The 13,078-nt window shown below is 58.7% G+C and overlaps 3 protein-coding genes across 3 annotated transcripts in view; 1 reads left to right on the plus strand and 2 right to left on the minus strand.

Annotated features, from left to right (window-relative positions):
* Nucleotides 1-7,216, minus strand: part of ARHGAP27 (Rho GTPase activating protein 27) — a 38,588-nt gene extending 31,372 nt beyond the window's left edge. The window contains 8 exon segments of the mRNA XM_037810116.1: nucleotides 5,315-5,406; nucleotides 5,409-5,499; nucleotides 5,501-5,566; nucleotides 5,569-5,631; nucleotides 5,633-5,680; nucleotides 5,683-5,765; nucleotides 5,768-6,002; nucleotides 7,021-7,216. Coding sequence (XP_037666044.1) covers nucleotides 5,315-5,406; nucleotides 5,409-5,499; nucleotides 5,501-5,566; nucleotides 5,569-5,631; nucleotides 5,633-5,680; nucleotides 5,683-5,765; nucleotides 5,768-6,002; nucleotides 7,021-7,089 — 747 coding nt within the window. The 5' untranslated portion in view covers nucleotides 7,090-7,216.
* A 585-nt stretch (nucleotides 7,217-7,801) lies between these two features.
* On the plus strand, nucleotides 7,802-9,698 carry LOC119514789 (protein transport protein Sec24-like At3g07100). Its single transcript, XM_037810515.1, has 3 exons — nucleotides 7,802-8,222; nucleotides 8,317-8,770; nucleotides 9,119-9,698. Exons 1-3 carry the CDS (start codon nucleotides 7,802-7,804, stop codon nucleotides 9,366-9,368), a joined length of 1,125 nt encoding a protein of 374 aa, XP_037666443.1. The 3' UTR covers nucleotides 9,369-9,698.
* An 890-nt stretch (nucleotides 9,699-10,588) lies between these two features.
* Nucleotides 10,589-13,078, minus strand: part of PLEKHM1 (pleckstrin homology and RUN domain containing M1) — a 53,502-nt gene continuing 51,012 nt past the window's right edge. Inside the window, 1 exon segment of the mRNA XM_037810115.1 lies at nucleotides 10,589-12,873. Within this exon segment, the coding sequence (XP_037666043.1) occupies nucleotides 12,762-12,873 (112 nt within the window). The 3' untranslated portion in view covers nucleotides 10,589-12,761.

Here is a 13,078-nt window from a genome sequence, read left to right on the forward strand (position 1 = left end):
CGGTGCTGCAGGGAGAGGCTAAGAGGTGAATAAGGAGGCCCAGACTTGAGGATATGGCCCAGAGGACACCACTGGCCTGCAGAGGAGGGAGGTTGCTTGGTGACCTGGGATGTGGGATGAGGGTGGGATGAGGGTGGGAGGGGGACACCCAAGAACCTGCTCTCTTGCAAGCCAGGTCATCAGCTGGGCAGTGGGGCTCCTGGGTCAGCCTGGGCTACCGGTGAGTCATGGGGAGGGAAAGGTCAGGCCAGGTGTGAAGGAAACCAGCTGGGCCACCCCAGGGTGCTGCCCTAGCAGGGGGGGGAGGGGGGCCAATGGGGTTGCTGGGAGGAGGAAGTAGGGGCAAGGGTGTCCACTGGATCTTCAACTTGGTCTCAGCACCCCTGCTCTTACTAACCCTCCTTTCCAGAAGGCCCCTGGTGGGTCTGATCTGAGGCAAGTTCGTTTATCTCAATCATAGCTGCCTCCAGCCGCCTTGGAGTTTGTCCCAGGAAGTGGGTGCCAGGCCTGGGATATCCAGAGGGGAGGGAGTGGGTACCCTGAGGGCGGGAAGTGGGTTTTGGATGGGGGCAGGGAAGGAGCAGGTGGGGAAGCAGTGAGGGAAGGAAGAGTGAGAAAACTGCCTCGGCCCGCCCCCTGCTCCTCCAGGGGCCCCAATTTCAGGTGAGGGGGTCACTCACAGTTCCAGGAATGAGAGGAAGAGGGGCTCCAGGCTGGGCCACCACCTCGGAGTTTCCCTTGCTCAGGTGAGCCTCCGTGTTGTTTGCATAAGAAGTTGTGGCGGCCCCAGGCTGTAACTCTTTCTTTCCTCCCTGTGGTGGCCAATGCCCTGGTGGCGGCATCCGGCTCCAGTCCAGATCACTGCAGGCCTGGCCTTCCCACCTCTGAGGCCAAGGGGCGGGGAGGGTAACCACACCCCTAAATCCCAAGCCAGGACGGCCCCTCATCCAGGGGTGGGACTCACAAGCCACGTGGGAGGAGTCTCAGAGGCCTCTGTAGTGCACCTGCTTTTGACGGGCTTCCTTGGGCTTCCTGAACTGCCTCCCCTCCCGTAAGCCCTCCCGCTTACCTCCCTCTCTCCGCCATCTCTCTCTCCTTGGAACATTTCCTTCTGCCTTCTCCTGAGATGTCTAATTCTCCAGTTACATCTTCAATTGCAGATAGCGAGATCAGGGTTTGGAATTCATGTCTCCTAACCCACCACAGGGCTGGGCACGTAGAGGGGGCTCAGAAAAGCGAGCACGTATTCACCTTAAGTTGTACTGTCCTTACTGAGGGAACAGAGTGACCAAGCTTGAAGGCCATCCATGACACTATGCCTAGTGCCAGGGCAGGGTGGCTAGAGAACTGGGTTTAGGGTTAGGAGGCCTGGAACTGAGCTGAATGCCGTTACCCACCCACCTCCTGGCTGTGTGACCTTGGGCCAGTCACCAAACCTCGCTGGACTGGTTTGCCCCTGGGTCACATGGTGGTACCTATGCTTGCCTGCTGAGTTGCTGGGAGGATGGCCTCATATGAGAGCCTCTGCATGACAGCCCATGGGCCCATTAGCCCCTTTGGGCCAGGGACTAAGTCAAGTCTTACATACTTTGGTCCTCAGTGGTTCAGCTGGGTGATCAGGACATGTCAGGAGGTCCTTACATGCTAGTTGTGTGAATGGTGATGTGTGAAGGCTGTAAAAAGTGGTACACAGTAGGGGACTCATCTCTTCTGGGGGGTCCCTGTCCCCGAGACTGGCCTGCCCTGTCCCTGAGGTCGATGACACCTTACAGACAGGTTCCCCTAGGTCACAGGCCCTCTTCTCAGCAGCCTTCCTGCTGTCTGGCCTCTCCCCTTGTCCAGTGACCCACTGACTGGACACTGTCCCCACCTTCTCCAGTCCTCATCCTACCCTGCCTGATGACCCAGTGTCACCTCCATCTTCAGAGGAAGCGGGATCCTCCCCACTCTGTTCTGGCCCCTCCCGTACCCCCTTACTCTCTGGGATCCAAATCCTCCTCCCACCCCCAGCCTCATCTATCTCCTGCCCATCCACGAACGCTCTGAGAGTCTCCATCTGGGGCTTCTACCCCCTTCTGGGCGGTGACCCCACAGTATCTACCTCCCGGCCAAGCCTCTGAGAGGGTCTCCCCTTGGGCTCACATCCGCAGCTTCACTCCTCTCTGGCCTCCCCCACCCCGTCTGCAGCAACTGCCCTTGACCAGCTCCTGGTAGGGTGGCCGCTGACCTGGTGGCACTTTGGATAAATGTTTCGAGGCCTTATCTAACTTGACCCTCCTGTAACCCTCTTTCTTCTGGACACTTCTTGGCTTCTGGGCCCCGCACTCGCCCCCCCTTTTCCTCCTTGTTCCCTGGCTGTTCCTTCCCTCTTGGCCTCCTCTTTCCTCCTTATGTCTGTCACCTAACTGCTGTCACAGGCACTTCTTGCTCCCACCGTCTGCACTCTCTCCCTCCACATCCTTGGCTCCACCATCTCACGCGAAGGCTCCCTGAGCAGCAAAGCCACCCATCCCACTGCCTCCTGGACCCAGCATGGCGGAAGGGAGTAGCACCCCCCAGCATGGCAGCCCCTCTGTACACAGCTCCACTGCCCAGATTGTCCCAAACCAGGAAGTCAGAGCTCATCCTGATTTCCCCTCCACCCCCTTTCCATTGGTCACCAGGTCCCCACGCCTCCCATATGCCCAGCCCACCTCCAAACCTCCCACATGGCTCAGAAGACCCAGGAAGGACCCCAGCCATTTGGTGCAGGGCCCCAAGACCGTGAATGCACCCCTCATCTCGGCTAAGAGCATTCCAGTGGCCGCAGGAGACAGAGCCAAATATCCTGTACAAGGGTGCAGAGGTCCTGCTCGTTTGCATAGCCACCCACTCCTGGCCCCTCGTTCCTGGCCCCACGCGGGCACGCCCAGGCTCCAGCTGCACAATCGTGGGGGGCTGCAGGGCCCTAGACGTGCCACAATCCTTTCACACCTCCGCCCATGCTCCCATGGCACCACCGAGTGTGGCTCCATCCAGGCGGCCCGTGACAAGCTGGATTAAGCCACCTGCCCCACCTGCAGCCCTCCCTCCTAGAAGGCCAGACCCGAAGGCTTGTGGGCCGCCCAGGAGCAACCCAGTGCTTGGCGGGTGTTCATTCAAAACCGACTTAATGAATGAGTGAATGGACTGGGAGGAGCGGAGGGGGAGGGGAGGATCTCCTTCACCTGCCTCCTATAAGGAGAAAACAGGCCAGCCTCACCTTTCAGAAAATTCCTTCCCTAAATGCTACCTGAAACAACTAAGAACCAGGGTGGGGTTTCTGACTGGGGAGAACCAACTCCATGTCCCTGGGGTTTGTCAGGGGATGGATGGGCAGGGAGACTCCCAGATGACAGGTGAGTCAAGCACTGTCCCAGGCGGTGCGGCTTATTATACACCCATTACACAGGAGAGGAAACGGGCAGATGTCGAGGTTACAGGGAATGAGGGCCAGCAGTGGAAGCAGGCTCTCCGCCCAATATCCAGGCTCTCTGGCAGACATCCCAGTTCTTCCCCATGCCAGGAACTGCCCCCACCATCACCTGTAGGTGACCCCCCCCAACACAACCTTTGCAATGTGGGAACCTGCTGGGAGCCAGGGGAAGGAGAAGGAAATATACCACTGGGCAGCGCCCCTGGCAGCCAGGGTATTCTCTCAGGAGGTGCCCCCATCTGGAGGTCTCCTCCCCGTCCTCCTTGGTCCTTGATCTGGGCTCTGGGGCGGTGCGCCTTGGGCAGACCTGCAGAGCTCCTGCTCATGGGTAAGGGGACTGCCGCTACTCGTCCCCACACACTCCATGCACGTGCTCTGGGCTCCCAGTTCCCGCAGAAATGTGCCCCTCCGAGGGTGGGACAGATCCCGGAGTGCGCCGCCGGGAACCTGCCCAGGAAACGGAGGGGCGCCCGGAAGGAGCGCAGGCGTCCCCACTTGTCCCAGAGAAGTGGCCAGGCGGGCTGGCAGAGGCGCCCCAGCAGCCGGGTGTTGCTCTCCGTGCTGGCCACAAGGGGGCGGGCTGCCCCGGGGGACGCCTGAGCGAAGGCGGCCCGAGCCTCGGTGGACAGCCTACCCTGTGCCAAGCGCGTCCACGCGCCTGGTCTCATGTGAGACGCTCAACACTCCTAACCGTAGGCATTGACCTGCTTCTACGCACGAGGACACTGAGGCTGGCAGACTTAAGTGGCTCGTCAGCAGGTGGCAAGAGACACAGCAGAGTCAAATTCGGGTCTCCTCGGCCTCAAAACCTGAACTCTTTATCCTATAATGAGAGATACCCGGCAACTCACAGCCAGGGACGGCGCCTCCTTCATCTGGGCATCCCGGACTCAGTCCTCCTGGCACGTGGCAGGCATCAATGTATGTTGTATCGAGTACAAAGAAAAAATCAGCGACTCACAGGCTTCAGAAGTCATCCAGCCCGGCTCTCTTTGGGCTAAGGAATAAAGGGAGCCCCCGAGAGGAAGTGAACTGCCTAAAATTACACAGCTGGTGGTAGATGGCAGAACCGGGTCTGGGCATTCTCCCCCCTCCCCCGAGGCTGCCTCTTCCTGAAAGGTTCCTAAAGTTCACGACCTCAGGGCCGCTCCCAGGGTTCTGAGGATATGAGTGTTTTTTTTTAAAATGTGCTTTATTTTCGATTTTCCAAATTAACATAACTGGAATTTAAAAAAACAAAAACAAAACCCTTACCATAACCGGACTGAAAACAAGAGATCAGAAGTTAAAAAAATAAATAAAAGGAAATGAAATGTTGGAAGCAGAAGTGGGAATCGACCCGTGACTCTCATTTCTTCATCGCATCGGACTCCCAGCCTCCCCCTCCAAACTCCCGTGAGAAAGGCAAGGTAGGTAGAGCCGGCCGCGGGTGCTTTTCGGAATACGGAACGGTTCGGAGTTTAGACAGGTAATAAGGTACACATCCCTGCTTTATATTACAACAAGCTCCTACCAGGGCTTGAGGCAGCCCCCTGTAATCAAGCTCATTTGCATTTCTGCCTCAAAACGTGGATATTCACGCTAACGGGGATAAAGAATATCGGTTTCACACAGCAGTTCAACTTTTGCCACCAACCGAGTCACAAAAAAACCTTTGGGCATTCCAGAGTTTGGCATTTCGGACTTGCGGGTAAGGAATTGTGAGCCTGTATCACTCTCGTTTTTGTGGCTGAGGAAAGCGAGGCTAGCTATCCTTTGAGCTAGTACTCGTCCCAAGTCTGCAGACACTTGCCGATCCGCGTCGCCTAGTTTCCCCGGCTCTGCGCGGGCGCGGCCCCCGGTGCCCACCCAGCGGCGTACCTGCTGCCGGGCGCTCCTCCCCGCGGCGGGCCCGCGCACGTCCTGGATGGCCTCATAGACGTTCTCGGAGTCGCTGCACATCAGGGGCCGCGACACACCCAGGAGCCCGCCACGCTGCCGGCCTTGAAGCGGCCCGCGCTCCCGAGGAGGCCGGCAGGGGCGCGACGGCGGCTGCGCGCCAGGTCGTTCCAGGGACTGCGCGGGCCGCACGGGCGTCGCGGGCCGCACGTAGAGGCAGGCGGGCAGGCCGGGAGGGCCAGGCTGCGGCGCTGGGTCGCTGTGTTATGCAACGCCCTGGGGCCGCTCAGGGAGCCGGCGTCGGCCCCGGGGCTCGGCGAGGGCACCGTCGGAGCCCGCGGGCGCCGGCGCGCCCTCACGAAGCGGTAGTCGTAGCCGAGCGGCTCGCTAGTGACTGCACCCAGGGGCGGTGCGGGCGGCAGCGAGGGCGGCGGGGGTCGCCGAGCGCGGGCAGCTCGCGCACGTATTGCGCGGGCAGGTAGAAGGGGCGGCCGCCCGGCTCGCGCCGCACGTGCCACCAGTGCTCGGTGCTGCGGCGCAGCAGCCGGTAGCGCTCATTGGGCTGGATGGCGACGCGGCGCCCATCCTTGCCGGTGTATTCGAAGGGGTGCTCCACCAGCACGTACACGTCGCCCTCGACGTCCGTCGCCATCGCGGCCGCAGCGCTTCCCTGCAGGCGACAAGGGAGGAGACACCGAGGTTCAGGGCCCCGGAACCGGGAAGGAGAAAGTACACTGGTGTGGGAGAGGGTAGCGGGGAGGGAGGGAGACCTGGGTTCAAGGCCCGATCCTATACTTGGCGTGTTCTCTCGGGCCTCAGTTTTCCTTCTCTAAAATGGGGGACTTGGACAAGATAATCTTTAAGACTCCCGTTCTTACATTCGGTAACGGAATAATGATAATCTCTTGTTTTATGTGACATTGATTATGAGATTTGAGCCTCACTTCAATTGGGGATTAATTCTTGTCCAACTTTACTGCCAGGGAAGCCTTGACTCAAAGAGATGGGGTGATTGCCCGCGATCAAGTCGACACCTCATCTACCTAAAAGTTGACTGGGCCTTAGTTTCCCGGTCTATGAAGTGGGAGAATAGCCCATTTCCTGCCCCGAACCCCCGCCTCCAGCTCGGACGCGCCCCCTCACTCCAGGTGTCTGCGAGACAGGCCCACGAGGTCAGGCCTCAGGCGCTGGCTCTGGGGGTGGCCCTTGCCCCTCTTAGTCCCAGGGCTGTGATGACTGGTAAGGCCGAAGAACCGGTTCTCTCGGTTTTTCCTTCCTTCCCGGGCAGTTTCGCTGCAGATGTGAACCCCGAGCTCGGCCCGCCCAAACCGGCCCGCACCGCCCCCTGCTCTCCAGCTCCCCACTCGGTCCCCTCGCAGTCTGGCCACCTGCCCTGTGATCCCTACGCTTCCCCAGGAGATTGAACCCTGGAGAATGCACTTTGTGACAGTGACTACCCATGCAGTGTCCCCAGAGCCCACCCAAAGCTTTCCTGGAGTGTTCACCACAACCCGTCCCCTTCAGTGCCAGCTCAGCCTGGCTCCCTGGTGTGGCCGGGAAAGGGGGTAGAACCTAATTGTCAAACTGCCTATGACCCCCCCCCCACCCACCCATCAAAGCTATGAGTCAGGGTCCTCGGTGTCTTCCTCACCGACTGGAGTCCCTCCAAGCCTTGGAACTGACCATACCTCTTGCCTCACAAAGGTGGCCCTGGACCAGCAGCCGGCAGCCAGGAGGCTGAGGGACCCCAGGAACATGTTCGGAGAGAAGACACACACCTCACCCTCTCTACTCTTTCTAAAGCTTTCCTGAGCCCCGGAGGCGGGGTCAGGAAGCTGCTGAGAGCAAGCCAGTAAACTCTAGGGGGCAGGACCCCTCCTCTCGCGTCCCTTCCTCCTGGGCCCCTGGACCCCCACGCGCACTCACGTTGGCAGGGCGGGCCTCCGGAAGCCCATGGGCTGGCTGGGCGGAGCCGGCGGATGCAGGTTAGGTCACTAGCATCTCCCTGGGCGGGGCTTCTAAGGGCGAGGCTGGAGAGATCTCTGGGACTTAGCTGGGAGGGTAGAAAAGAAGGAGAGGGACGCTCGGGAGAGACCCGGCTGCCTCTAGACCTCAAAGCAGTTGTGTCTGGAAGGGGTGAGGAGGAGCCTGAATGCCTCTGCCTGGGCCCGTGGGAGCATTGCGGGCGGAGCACTAAGCAAGAGGAGACTCCGGGTGCGGCAGGGGCATAGGGGCGCTGCGTCTACAAAGGTGTGCGCAGCCCCGGAGTGGAGCCCAGGGAAGGTGGGGTTCCGCGTTTCCTTCCTCCCATGGTAGGGCTTAGTGCTCGCCTTAGTGCTCGCCAGTGTCTGCACCCCGCGGGCACGCCACTCTGGGAATGCCCCGTCGGGGCTCTGTTTCCAGCCCCCTTCCGCAATCTGTGTGAGGCCATTTGTACCCTGAATTGCAAAATACAAGGCTTTTCCAACCATGTTGCTGGCACTACCCGATCCGGGCCCACCTCTACGCTTCCCAGGTTCTTTCTGGGCGCAGCCTGGCCGGGCTGAAAAAACTCGGAGCTGGTCTCCTACGGCTGGAACGCCCACTAAAGCGCTGTGTCTTGGGCAGGGCGGGGACAGGCTCCGGGCCTCGGCTCCGTCCCCGACTCTGAGAGAGCTAAGTGAAGGGGAGGGCTGGGGGGGACTGACGCGCCTCCAGAAAGTGCCCTGCGTCCGCTGCCCGGGCGATTCGAGTCACAGTGGCGCCAACTCCCGAATCGGCGCTGAGGGCCCAGGCCTGGACACCTCCCACCCTCGGACGAAGGGCAGACTATCGCCTCCTCTCTTCCCGCCAGTTGAATCCACCCCGCGCGGCCCTCCTTCCCTGCCCGCACGACTTCGGTCCGCGAGCGGTGCTCAGAGGAACAGGGAGAGGGGCCGGCGTGCGATCCTCCAAGATGAGAACCCACCACCTTCCTCCCATCCCCCCCGGTCCCCGCACCTGAGGGCGCTTGCCCGCCAGCCTCCGGCCTCGGCCTCCACTTGCCCCGGTGGGCGCGCGTGAACTCCGCGTCTGGCGCTTGCTCCTTGGCCGCCAGGCTCCCGCGCTGCCGGGCTTCCTGTTCAACAATATAGCGAGGGAGGCACCGGCGGAGAGCGCCCGGCAGAACTTCCTCCCGGGCTGGGGCTGGGCTGCGGCTGGAAGAGACAATCCCCGGTGTCCCGGCTTCCTGTCCCCTCTGGGCCGGGCCAGTGCCCCAGGAGCGGAGACGCCACCCCCTCCCCCTACACCTCCCGGGATCCTGGGCCACACCTGGCTGGAGGAGGAGGCAGCAGAGCCAGGATGGGAGGACGAGGGGTGCAGGAGGCCCTCTACCAACTTCTCTTGCCAGATTTCTCTCCACCCTAGCCCCCTTGATCCTTGTGGGGTAAGGAGGTCGCTGTCCTGTTTGTTCTCAGGGTAAGCTCAGAGCAACTCCCAGGAGGCCAGGATCTTGAGTCCACCTGTAGGGCCCTCCACCTTGAGGTCTTCTTTTCTGGAATCACCTGCCTCTTGGGGGAAGGTGGTCTCCTAATTCTTGACTGGACGAGCCCCTGCCCCCAGTAGATCCCATACTCTCAGGGCCCTCCAGGAAGGGTTGTGTATGCCTGTGGGATGGGTGCTCTGGGGGGGGGGGGGAGGAGCCCCCACCCTGGGCTTTGGCTCCTCCTGACCTCATCTCATGAGGGCTGAGGGTTCAGCTGGAAACTGAGTCTAGCCATATTGTTCCCTGAGCTCCCCTACCTCCATGCCTTTTCTCCTGTTTAGGTGTTGCCCAGGATTGACCCCATATTGTGCCAGGTGTCTCCATGTCTCTAAGGCCTGGTGGCACCCTGGGCTCCTCCACAGCAGGCACCTGGCAGAACTCAGCATTCATGCCCCTGGTCCTCCCTGCCTCCCACCCCCATGCTTAGAAAATGGCCAGATGTATCCCCTCACACCCACCCACACCCACAACTTAAGCCCTTCTCCACCTCCCCGGAGTTACCCACCCAGGCAAGGCGGCAGTGGCTGGTAGTGGTTAAGGTCCTGGCCTGAGGTCAGGCAGGTCTGATGCCCAGCTCTGCCACTTGCTGGCCTTGGGACCTTGGGAGTTTTGCCTTCTCTGCATCTGCTTTCTTTCCTGTAAACTGGGATGTAACAACTATTTGATAGGATTGTTGAGATGAATAAATGAGATGCACGTCATACAATGCCTAACATGGTAAATACACGATACGTTAGTTACTATCACGACCTTTAGACATGAGCCTTTCCCCTTTTCAAGGTTGGATTGAGGTCTCCAAACCTCCTATCTTCCTTTAGGCACAAGGGGAAAGGGGCAAACAAGAGACCTCACAGCACTTTGCTGAGGACGGAGAGACTGAGTCATGGCCCCTGGCCCTCCCCTGAGCCTGCCTCCCCTCGCCCTCATGTGTCCCCCTTCTTTCTCTGGGCCCACCATCTCCTGCCTTTGAAGGGAAGTGAGGCCCTCAGGAAAGCTGGGGCTCATGGAATGGGCAGAGGGTGCTCCCTTTCAGGCTGAAAGTGCTCTTCAAGGACAGGAAACAGGCACAGTGCCTTGAAAGCTGTGTTTTTCAGCCCTATTTTCCTGCAACCTGCTTTCCCTGGGAATTGGTCTGGTTTCCTTCTTCTCCATGACACTGATGAACAGTGGTGGGCTTCCTCCTGCAGGGGCCCCTGGACCTCTCCAGGAACTTCAGAGGAAGGTAAACAGCCAAGTAAAAGCCACTTTGAGCCCTACCTAAAACCATGTGTCCTGAATCAGGAGCCCTGCTCATACAGTTTGTCCTTTCTGAGCCCCTTCTCTCCTTGGATAACAAAGTGAGAAATACAGTCCTGAGGTTTCACATGTTAGTGTCAGGGGTCTATGCTTTGACATTAAGGCACAGGAAAGACATCGTGGTAGAACTTAAGGCATCAGCTTTAGTAGTTATATACGAGTGTATATATATGAGTAACCTACCCAAAGCCTCTGAAATCCTACTCCACAGGGGGTCCTGACTCCTAGGGGTCACAAGAGTGGGATATAGACTGAATATTGCTAATTTCCTTCTCTGTGTCCACTCCTGGCACACAAGCCCCCTGCCTTCAAGGGTTTGCCATGGACCCCTGCAACCTCCCCCATGCCCAGGGATTTACTAGCAGTGGAGGGTGAGCCCAGTCAGACCGTAAGGGATGGCCCGTGGTCTTCCCCCAGTGGGCGGCAGCGTTAGGATTCAGAAGCGAGACCAGGGATTTAAAAAGACCAGGTCTTTACTGCAAAATTATTCAAAAATCACACAGCAGCAGTTCCTTCAATGCATTGCAAAGCACTCCTCAGGGCCAGAGCCCCACTCACTACAAACAGTTTATTGCATAAAATAACATTTTAAAAATAGTGTGGGCACTAATGAAGTTCATATCAACTTTCCATTGGAGGCGGGCAGGGGGGTAGAAGTCAACTCATTTGAAAGCATTAGCAACTTTTGGTAATGGGGAGAGGGTCAGCCCTAATGCTGGGTCAGGGGAAGCCCCACCAACCAAAATGAGCTCTACCAGGTCTTCACTCCTGCTGCTCCTAGGGCACCTTCTGGAATATACTCACAGGTCTGAGAAAAGAGAGCCGAGCTGGAGTGGCACTGCCTGCCCCAGGCTGGGCTCCTTCCCACTCAGGGATCTGGGGCAAATATGGCTCTGATCAAGCTGTGTTTGTTGTGGGGCATTAATGCTGGCTATGGGGAGAGGGGATGAGGACCCATTTTCTGATTTAAGAGGCTTTGAGTTCTGGGCACAGCTTATACCAGCTTCCATGATGGGGATGGAGAAGCTGTGTGGCAGCTTCCTCCCCCTGCACCACCTGCCTGCCCGCCTCCTCTGTTCTATTGCACAATTTCCCCAGCTCCACAAGGCTGGGCAGGTGACTCAGCAGCCAAATCACCCCAAGGGAGAGGTGGGGGTTGGGTCAGCTCTTGACAGTGACAGGCAGGACCTCCAGCTGAGGCTCTAACTGCCAGCTGAGTACAGGTGAGGTGGCCAGAGGGTTCCAGGGCTGAGAGGGCCTGCTGGGTCCAGGAGAGGTGGGGGAGGCAGCAGGGCAATCACACCCAGATTTTCCCCCAAACCTCAAGGCAATTCCAGGCCCATCCCAGCCCAAGATCCCCTTCTAAAGGCAACCCTGCCTCCCAAGTTTCCAGTCTCTTGCAGTACCCCCACCAGACAAGTCCAGTAAAGCTTTGTGAACAAACAGCTTTGTAAAACTGAGGCCAAGGATCCTTCACAAGGGTGGCTTCTCCCACATGTCCCTGCACATCTTGGCAGTGGGGCTGCCACTCTTCACAGAACCATGGGGTCGGTACTCCCCAGTGCAGGGCTGACAGCCATGGTGTCTAAAGCTGTTCCTTCTGTGGGTCCTGCTCATCTCCCTGCTCTGGCAGGGGTCAGTCAGGCAAGGGGTGCATCCCATGTGTCTGCCCGAGGAGGCCTGGAGTGTCCACAGCAGCCGCCTGCCCATCTGGCTTGCTGTCTGTGGTGGGAGTGAGGGTGTGGGGATGAGGGGTGGGCAAGATGATGACCCTTCTCTGGAGCAAGAAAGACTCAAAGTGCTGACAGTGCTGGTTTCGAGTCATTTCCCCTTCTCCTGCTGGAAGCAAGATCCCAGGCTAGAGAGGAGCTGGGTGGGTAATGGGCCTTTCAGGTTAGGAAAGTGGGGGCAGGGAGTGAAGGAGAGAGGAGAGGAAGAAGGTCGTCAGTTGACACTGTCACCTGCCCTGCTGATGGGCGGTTTGGAATGCTGCCCACAGCTGTCAGCAGTGAGCTCCAGGTGAGGGCACAGGCAAGGCACCAGGTCCAGCTGACAGGCTCTAGTCCCTGCAGTGACCTGCCTGCCAGCCAGCCACCCACCTACAGGGCAGGCCTCAGCAGCTCTTGCACATCCTGCTTAGGGTGAGAATGCCAGGATTTCTTGGGTTACTTGTATAGATCAAGCATAAAAAAATATTTTCTGTTGAAATAGGAAGGGGGGGAAAAGCCCACCTTAAAAACTAGACCTTTTAATCAGGAATGTGGAATTGAAAATGTTCCCCAAGTCTCATTTCCACAGTGGTTTCACAGCCCTAATGGAGGCCCCAGTGACAGTGAGGGGAACTGGGGCCTAATCAGTGCAAAGCCTCCTCAGCCCCCTGGGACAGGGGCTCTCTGTATCCCCCATTCCTAGAACAGGTGGGTGATGGGGAAGTGATGAGGCATCATGGGGCTTCCTTGCCTTTCCTGGAGAGGCTCATGCTCTGGTCACATTTGAGTGTCTTCCTGACACAGAGAGACAGCTGTGCCACCTTGAGACAGTAACCCAGGCTGATGGGAAACCCAACTGCAATGGCTGAGTTTTACCCTCACCCCTGCAGCCTCTGGGGTGGGGGACAGGAGGCTGGGGTTAAGTGAAGCTGTTCTGTTCCTGGTACTTGCGCCGGCGGGCACAGCGGGGGCAGCCCTTCTTCACCACGGCCTGGCAGCTCTGGTGGAAGACCGTCTTGCACTCGCCACACCTGGGGGAGAGACCGGTGAGTGCTGCTTGTGCCAAATGGGTGGGAGAACTCCCCCGTGGCCTGGGGTGACCCAGTGTGTTTGACCAGGACCCACGGTGAAGGTGTGTTCGATTCTGCAACCCATGCATGTGTGCAGCACCTCTCCATTCTGGAACAAAAGATTCTTGAAACAATGCTTAACATTAAGTTGTGCGATGCACTCTGA

This window comes from Choloepus didactylus, chromosome 18 (assembly GCF_015220235.1).
Source record: "Choloepus didactylus isolate mChoDid1 chromosome 18, mChoDid1.pri, whole genome shotgun sequence".
In the NCBI taxonomy this organism is placed as follows: Eukaryota; Metazoa; Chordata; class Mammalia; order Pilosa; family Megalonychidae; genus Choloepus; species Choloepus didactylus.